The sequence below is a fragment of the Neltuma alba genome, unplaced genomic scaffold (assembly GCF_004799145.2).
Source record: "Neltuma alba isolate B1F8T4 unplaced genomic scaffold, ASM479914v2 tig00001301_pilon, whole genome shotgun sequence".
Taxonomy (NCBI): domain Eukaryota; kingdom Viridiplantae; phylum Streptophyta; class Magnoliopsida; order Fabales; family Fabaceae; genus Neltuma; species Neltuma alba.
The window spans coordinates 20946-30752 of NW_021632408.1; the positions used below are offsets into that span (position 1 = coordinate 20946).

Below are 9807 nucleotides of genomic sequence, written 5' to 3' on the forward strand. Positions count from 1 at the left end.
CCTTAGAGGGTTGGCCTTACCGGGTAGACGGGCTTTAAACACCCGGCCCTACAAGGTCATAATTTAAAAAAAAAAATCCCAATTTTGCTAGGCCCGCCTATTAAGCTAGTGGGCTCAAGGCCAACCCACTAGTTTTCGGCCCGTTTAAGGGAGGAAATTTTTATTTTTCATATTTCTCACATTTTATCAAAAAAATAAAAACAAATTAATAAAATTATTAATAAAAGACAAAAATATGAATAAAATTAATTCATAAATATAAAATATCATTATATCTAAATATTCATTAACATCAAAGAACATCTAAAATATGTATTAACAAGACCACAACATCCAAAAGCTTTATCAATAGTACAAATGTGCAACAGATAAATACTATTATTATTTTTTTTTTTGAAGTTTCATCATCACTATAATCAATTGCTCTTCTTCATGAATATACTCGTCTTTATTAGTAAAAATATCAAGTTTTTCTTCTTTATAGGAATTTTACTTTTAAATTTTGTAATCTAACTATTATTTTACTTTACTTTGAGAAGTATTGTTGTCGAAACTCATAAATTTCTAATTCAAATTATAAAATCGCAAATTATATAAATATAAAAAATACTCTTTTGTCAAATATATAGTTTAAAAATATCAACACATATAACATAAATCAAATTATTATTAAAATCTAAATTAACCTATTTTTTAAAATTTATTTGGATAAATAATTGTCTAAAATCAAATAAATCAAACCATTATATGAAATTTAATTTCAAAATGATAATAATAACCAATATTCAAAATATCATTAACAATATAAAAAATTAATAATATTAGAATTATACAAAAACAATTTTTTAAAAAAAATTATAAAATGGCTTAAGCGAGCCGGTCTATTTAAGTCGTCGGTTTTATAGGGCTAGCCCTTTTAAACCTGTTTTTCACATAAAAGAAAAAATTTTAAACCCAGTCCTCACAATTTTCAAACATAAACAGATTAGTTAGTTAAGCTTAGCTCGTTTTGTCAACTCTGCAAATTCAGGAAGAGATCATTGTTTCTGATGGTTTGCATGCATGCTCCAAAGCGCATTTGATTCACATTTTCTTGGGAAAAAACAACAAAATCAACTTTCCAATAATCAAAATTCGGACGTGTTGGACAAATCGGTTTAAAAGAGTACTTGGATAGAAACTAAATCATAATTTTAAAAGTAATTTTATGATATACGAAATAAATATATAAAAAATTTATCTCGATTTGTTAAAAAAAATACTTTTAATAATCCTCTAACACCCCCTAAATTAAATTTTCAATACACTTTTTAAAAGCACTTTAAACTTTTTAAAAAGTTCCTTTCAATGCGCTTTAAAAGCACAAGATAGGAAAAAAAAAAACAAAATCAACTTTCCAATAGTCAAAAGTCGAACGAGTTGGACAAATTGGTTTAAAGGAGTATTTGGATGGAAGCCAAAATATAATTTTAAAAATGATTTTATGATGTATAAAATAAATATATGGAGGAATTTGTTTCCGTTTATTAAAAAATACTTTTAAAAAGCACTTTTGATAATATCCAAACATCTCCTAAATTAAATTTTCAATATATTTTTTAAAAACACTCTTTTAAAAGTGCCTTTAAAAAGTACCTTTCAATACACTTTAAAAAGCACAAAGACTAGAAAAAACAATAAAATCAACTTTCCAATAGTTAAAAGTCAAATGCTTTGGACAAATCGGTTTAAAGGGATATTTAGATAAAAATCAAACCATAGTTTCGAAAGTGATTTTACCTGAAATAAATATGTGAAATAGTTTTCTCTATTTATGAAAAAGTACTTTTAAAAAATACTTTTGATAATATCCAAATACCCCTTAAGTTGAATTTTCAATGCACTCTTCACATGGGGTTTTAGGGTGGACCCAAAGCAAAATCAGAGAGACCAACTTTCAGTTCAAGTCGTAACAAGTTACTGATTATATCATTGGACATTTGAAAACAAGTTAAATTAGTCCATTATTAATGGAGACAAAATAATATAGCATTATTTTGTACCGTGACCTTTGCTCATTAATATAAGGACTACATAACTAATTTGAGTGTATTAGAAAAATTAGTTAACTTGATTATTTATTAGAATGCGTCATGCCTTTTTTTCCCCTTTGAAAAGCTTAGAAATGTTCTCCCTCCATGAGATGAAAACATTCAATTGCTTTTTAATAAAACACAATAACTCAAAATAACCAGTTATTTTTTAAAAGAAAAATTACAATCAAGTCTCACGAAAAAAACAAATTACTAAAAGGTCTCAATACCAATTTAAGCAGCTTGAAATGACAAATTTTAGATTGAAAAATGACAACCTTTAAGACTTGTTTTGTAATATTTTTCCTTCCCTGGGCCTTCATTGTAATTTTTCCTTTTTTTTAGGATTTGATAGTAATAACTATATACTCATCCGTCTCTAATATAAGATATAATTAACTAATTTGATTAGATTAATAAAATTAGGTAAGTTAGTTAATTATAAAAAATATAACATGTTTTTCGAAAAATACCATAATCATCTTTCTTGATATCTTTCCTTCTTCACTTACTTGATTATTATGAAAGAGTATCCAAAAAAATGATAAATATGAAAAATATGTTTTATATTTAAAACTAAAATTAGTTTCACAATTAGATCCTATATTAAAGATGGAGGAGTATTATTTTTTTGATAAATATGAGAAATATGTTTTATGATTTTTCTCCCCTTAAAAGGCCAAGAAATGTTCCCTACATGTGAAGGAAATATTCAATTTTAATCAAACACACGACTCGGGATAGTCAGTTTTTTAATTAATCAATGGCAATAGTAGTGTATATTTTCAAGTGTTAAACACTTTTAGTATGTTTTAATGAGTTTTGATTTTGGTCATTATATTTTTTTGTTGGTTTTCTAAACTTATTAAAACACTGAATGAACGATATCTTCAATTTCAGGAGGGATATTGGCTGCTGAACCGTGTAAGGATAGCTAATGAATAAGAGCTGAAGCTAGGCTTCAACGGTAGCGGTCCCGTGAGATTAAGAGAGTATTTAAATAAAAATCAAATCATTATTTTAAAAGTAATTTTACAGTATATGAAATAAATATATAGAGGAATTTGTCTCGATTTGTGAAAAAATACTTCTCAGAAGCACTTTTATGCGATGTCAAATATCCCCTAAAAAAGTGAGTTTGGATTAGCAGCAAGAAAAGTTACTTTTTTTTTAATCTAACTTTTTTGTCGTAAATTAAATATAATTTGTAAAAATTAGATTAGATAAAAGTTATACAGTGTAATGTAATTTATGTTTGAATTGATTTTTGTTAAAAAATCAGTTTAAAAAGTTGAAACTTGTTTGAATGATTAATGAAAATGTAAGTTTAGATATAAAATGATTAAAAATGATATGAATTTTATTATATACATTATATATGTATAATGTGATAATTTTAAAGAAAATATTAAAATCAAAATTATAAAAATAGAAGGATTTGATGTATTATTAAAAAAGTTGTAAGATATTTCTTATTTTAATTGTTATTTCTATATTAACAAATAAAAATAACAACAAATAAATATTGATAGCATGCTTATTTTCTATACAAATAGCACTTTTTTAAGATAAGAGAGATGGTATAATTAGAAAAGCTATATATATATATATATATATATAGCTTCAAGATAAAATTGCTTTTTTTCGTGAAATCTTTTTCTTTTTCTTTTTTTCCCCTCTCTATCGTCATCCCAAACGAAAGATTTTGATTAGAAGTGATTGCTCACGGTATAAAGAAGGAGACTATACGAAAGGTTGACACACAAAGACTTTCCTAATCTTTCCCCCACTGGTTGGTACGACATCTACAGGAAATGAAATGGCAACTCGGATGGTCGGGAACTCTACTATCATCTAGAATCTTCCGCCGCCTCACTAGTGTAAGACGGCCTGAGGATGGGGCCTTCTTAATTAGGAGTTCTCTGTTAATTAATTACAGGAAAAATTAAAATTGATTTGAAAATCATTGTGGGGTCTATAAAACGCGTACGGTTGGACTCCTTCTCTGGCCCTTTATTCTCTTCTCACCGCATCCAGGGGAAGCCCTTTCAATCTCTTGTCTATTCTTTTCTCACCACATACAGGGGAATGGCGTTCCTTCTCAAGTGCTTCGGAGGCTGTGGTTCAACTTCTATGCAGCAACCTTCAACTTCCGCAACAATAGAAGATCTATGCCATCGTTTTTCTCTTGCCCAACTTCGAAAATCCACCAACCACTTTGACAGCCGCCTGATAACCCATACAGACGACTTTTATCGGGCGTACAAGGGTTGCATCTCCATCAATGGCGAACTGAAAGATGTTGTAGTGGAGCGGCTCAAAGGAGACTTCGTGGACTCAGACTTGCAATTGGTTAAGAACAATATCATATATAGGTGCCAGCTCCACCACCCGAATGTGGTGTCTCTGGTTGGATTTTGCGATGATGAAAATGAAATGATCGTGGTTTATGACTACCCCCCAAACGGATCACTCCGTGATCAACTGAATAGCAAGCCGCCAACAATCTCGTGGAAGAAAAGGCTAGAAATCAGTATAGGGGTGGCGCGTGGTTTACACTATCTTCACTCCGGAACCAAACGCACCCTCATTCATCGCGATATAAAACCGACTGCCATTCTTTTGGACGAGAATTGGGTTCCCAAAATCACATTTTGCAGCTTCTCTTTAAAAGGACCAAAGTTTTCAGAAAAGGATGTGAGGCCTATAGAGGCAATGATTATCGGTACTTTTGGATACATCGCTCTTGATACCTTTATGACCCAAAATTACACGCATAAAAGTGACGTCTATTCTTATGGGGCAGTTTTGTTAGAACTAATTTGTGGAAAGCCTCTTATGCAACTTAGGCGTCAGAATGATTTTCGTGATGTTAAGGAATTGCGTGATTTGGCAGAAACAGGACATGCTGAGGAAATTTTTGATCAGAGCTTGATGGGACAAATAGCAGCGGGGTGTTGGAAATTGTATATGGACATCACAGAGAGTTGCATGAGTGACGATCCCGATGAGAGGCCAGACATGGGAGAAGTTGAAGTGCTACTTGAACGTGCATTGCAACTACAAGAGGAAGCAGATAACAACCTTGCTTTTCATGCTTCTTGATTTAATTTCTCTTCTTGTTTGAATCTTTCATGCTTATTCTTCCACCGGAAAATACTTGTTTGTGTCTCTTAATTCACAGGTTCTTTAGATGTAACCTCTCATAATCCTTTTTTATACTATTGCCAGTCTCTTGATGTCTTGTTCATAGTATATTACTAAACAAGAATGTACTCCCGTACCACGCAAAGTATTTGGCTACTATTACACACCATTCCTGCTTATTTCAAACATAATAGCCATTGGCGTGAAGCTTATAAATTATATTGGAACTCATTGGCCACGGCTAAGCGCAAGTATTTGCTAATATTATATAGCATTCCGTTGCTCCTCTTGATGTCTTGTTCATATATCGTATTATGCCTGTTGATAGGGTGCGAATTGTCGTTCTGCTTATGGCCATGTTTGAAGTCTACAAAAGAGCTTAATTAAATCACAAGGATGAAGCATTACCATTGAAACACAAGACACATTTTGATAGTATTAGAACTAGCAAAATCTCCCGGGCGATGCACGGGCCACAAGAATGTCAATCAATGACTGCTATCGTCCATTAAACATCACTCAATGTAGAGACATCATATCAAAATGAGATTAGAGCAACTCTTTTAAAGCATATGCCGCTAGTTACATTGCCATGAACTTTGCAGAACATTACTCAATGATTTGAATAGAGGGGGATCCAAATGCCACAGAAAAACAAAATAAGAAAAATATTATGGAGGTACATACATGTGGCAGCAGTCGTGGTGCGCAAGTACAGCAGCAACTTAAGATCATCATCAAATAACACCCTTGTGGCACCCCAAAATGAGCTAAGCACAGATCCAGTTGCATATAACAACTATAAGTATGATAAAATATCTCGCTCCATCCAATAAATATTGAATCTTGCTATTAATAGAAATTACAAACATGAACTTGTGACTTATTTAACAAATGAAGGGAAAATTGTCATACCATGATTTTTATAAACCATGCCAACAGCATATTGTGTAATTAGAAAATCCCCAGCTCTCACCCTTTGGCTTTTATCTTGGCAAGAGTAACGGCAGCACACTCATCATAAAGCTTAATACTCAGCTCCTTTGGTTGACTGACAAAATTTAATTTCCATCACCACAAAAAGATGAAAGCATCAATATGTAAATTAAAATGGGATAACACATTAAGTTTACAAGATCAAAACAACAATACCATCCTTTTGACGCGAACCTCCAATTCCTTCCTATATATTCCAATAAGCTTTATAGGACTAACAAAACTCCAATGTTTCAAAAGTCCATAAATATCTGCATCACCCAAAACTTTTTTAGAAATCAGATTCACCTTCAAGGCTTCAACCATTCACAAATCAAAAATCGTGACAAAATCTTGTCATTAAAAAAAAAAATTCTTCAGATATTCCACCATAAATTTCAAAAACATTTTTCAAGTTAAATGAATAACAGGGAAACTCATCTATTCTCTTCACAACCTTAGTTGAAGCAATGAAACATATATCTGTCATGCAGACCAAGACCACCAACATGAACATTAAAAGCAAAAATTTGGTACACACCACCTTCAACAAACTTTGACGCAAGTTGCTCACTGTGATCATTAGTCATTAAAAAAGAAACATATTTACTGTTACTATTATATTATTTAGAGTAAAAAAATTATTATATTCTTATAAACAAACCCTAAGCGCTCTCCTATAAAACCTTCTTTTTCCTATTCACTCTTTTCTACTATTGTCTCCGCACTAGTCAGGCATTATTCTTCTCCCATTCTTTCCTCAAGTCAATCACCATTTTTCTTTAGTTTATTACCACATAATCTCTTTCATTCTCATATCTTCATTGTTCTTTTTCGTCCTCTTTCCTTTGCTATGAAGATCAATAAGACCTCCTCTTGTACAGCATCAGACCCTACGAATTAAAGCATACATTGTTCGTGGCAAAAAAGGGCACAAGTCGTTCACCAAAAAAAAAAAAAAGGAGCACAAGTCAGCCAAACATCCTGTCAAACCCATTCACCACCAAAATTAATTAGGGATGTTTTTCCAGGAAATTTCAGCCAATCCACTTACTAAATAAGTAAGCCCATAAAACAAGGATATGGACAACATTAGTATTGTAAGACATTTTAATAAGAAACCTAAAAGAGCTACCACAAAAAGTTACAAACCATACACCTTGACCTGCAACACATCCCAGAAGATTTTCACGACCAAGCAAATACTACAAGATAAGTCCATACCGATTTTCTACCTTTGGAAATATCATAACTTGTGTTCCCAAAGTTGATTCTCTTTCAAGAACCTTCAACCAACTTTCTTAAAGTGTAAGTCTATAAAATAAGGATATGAACAATAACAGAATTATATGTCATATAAATAAGAAAACCAATAGACTTACCACAAAAATATAGATGACCATTTCTTTCGTACTGGATCAACTTCTACATAAAATAATTATTAAACAAAAAATACATGAATTTAACATATAATGAATTTACCCATTATTTATTGGGTAGATTTTAGAAGGAAAAAAAATCCACTACAATGGTTAAATTAGGCTAAATAATAATAAAAATTCTAAATTCAACTCCAAACAAATTCCTGCATCCTCCACGTGCATGAACTTCCCATAAACTGAGGACTACCACGCCTTTATGATATGCATAATTACCATACGACGACAACTCCACCTATTTCAAAATGCTATAATTTATTAGCAAACGAATTCATAGACTTATATTTCATAAATTTAAATGCAAAGAGCAAACATTGGGAGAATTTAATTCACATGTCTGCTTGATGCTGCATTTCAAAGAGAACATTGATTAAAAATATCGGACCCATAATCCAACTTTTGACATCATTGAATACTATCAGATCTTCAATCGTACCAAGGGTAATGACCAACACCCCGCTTTGTTATCACCACACAATAGGATGGCATATATCTATTAACAGATCTTCTCGGGAAAAAAGTCTTGGAACACACGACCATACATGCAAGATTACTCTTTTCCCTTTTATTATTATCCTTCATCCTAAAACCCATCCATAGCATAAATAAATTACAAAAACCAAGCCATATTAAAAAAAACGTAGCACAGCAGCAATAACAGGGACAAAAACAACAAACACCAGCAACTGCATATATGACAATTAAATGGATAATTCATTAAAGTGTGTAACATAATTGCAAAGCATAGAATAGCAACAATAAAAGAAGCAGCACCATCACCCAAGGAATTGATGATTTAATGTATCAATCAGTTTCCCAGAAATAATTATAAAATAAAACGTTACAAAAAAAAAGCCACATAAATCAAGCACATATTACAATTATTTTGTAACTTCGGAATGGATAAATTAGGTGCTGCATGCATTCTGGATAAAGGTATGCTTTTCACAGCAATCTCAAGCTGTGACTCACTTAAATAACTAAAAAATAAACAAACAAATATACAAATAAGATAATGAACAATCATAATGCGTAATCAGATAAAATATGGATTTTACCATTTTTAAAAGGAGAAAGACATGACTCCGTTAACATAAATTCATTTTTAAAACTCTGAACCACCATACTTGATTGGCTTGTGTTTAGAGAGCCATATAAACAATGAAAATGGACATGAAACTGTAAAATGAAAAACCCATAAATTGTGGCAATCTATAAATTCCAATTGCGAAGAAAAAACAAATTTGTGTGCAGATTGTCTGTGATGCAACAAATGCTTTAAATATATAAGATTAGCATATCTTACCCCGCCTTAGAGATCCGCATACCTGTGGCTGCAAACCTTCCATCTCCAATTCAACACTCAGCTATGTATTTTGGACTGAAAGTTTATTACCACTAGCTCGATTTTGGATTCCAGCACCTAGATTTCTCCCTCTAAATCCCCTTCACCTGCCTGTGTTCATGCTCCTTGTTGCCCATCCCCGTTGTTGATTTCAACAAAAATCTAGAGCGTTAAGAATAGAAGAAATTAAAATTTATAGATGAGAGTGATAGAAACAAAGGAGAAGGGAGAATGTGCCTGGAAAATAAATCAAAACGAAAACTGAGGGGAAAAAAACCAGAAGAAGGGAGTTATCAGATACAAACCTTTTGGTAATAAGCCATGTCAATCGCCTCATTTCCAAGCTGGGTACTAATACAGAGAATATTAGAGTACTCTGTTTCCTTCGTCTAAGTTAGATTGATGAGGTTTCCTATGGCAACGACGAGTGCGATGAGGCAGAGGGAGATGAAGAGTGACAGAAAAAGCGTTGGAAGCAGAGAGGAGCATATGAGAAGAAAACCAAACTTAAAAAAAAAGAAAGACAGATACAGAGATAAGGGATGATGAAAAAGGAATTTCAAAATTTAAAACTGAGGACTTCCCGCTCAAAAAAAAAGAAGAAACAAAGCCACATACGAGCTGCCACTGTTCATAGAGCCATTATTGTTCATAGAACAGTAAAAATAGAGCAGAGCCGTTCAGGATTTGTAAATGGCTCGACTTGCCATGGATTTTGATTTATTATGATATATAGATATAGATATTCAAAAATACACTTATCTTTTACGTAATTGTAGCTCGACTTATGGGATGATGAGAAGGTTCATACGTAACAATTTGTCACCGA

At 32.0% G+C, this 9807-nt stretch overlaps 1 protein-coding gene across 1 annotated transcript; it reads left to right on the forward strand.

Moving 5' to 3' along the window:
• The first annotated feature begins 4160 nt into the window (after window positions 1-4160).
• LOC114754962 (receptor-like protein kinase ANXUR1) lies at window positions 4161-5438 on the forward strand. The gene has a single exon (XM_028943821.1). The coding sequence runs from the start codon at window positions 4161-4163 to the stop codon at window positions 5175-5177; it is 1017 nt and encodes a 338-aa protein (XP_028799654.1). The 3' UTR covers window positions 5178-5438.
• The last annotated feature ends 4369 nt before the right edge of the window (window positions 5439-9807 follow it).

Bases quoted from the DNA above. Each gene is read 5' to 3' on its own strand.
- LOC114754962 (XM_028943821.1), top strand. From the start codon at position 4,161: ATGGCGTTCCTTCTCAAGTGCTTCGGAGGCTGTGGTTCAACTTCTATG.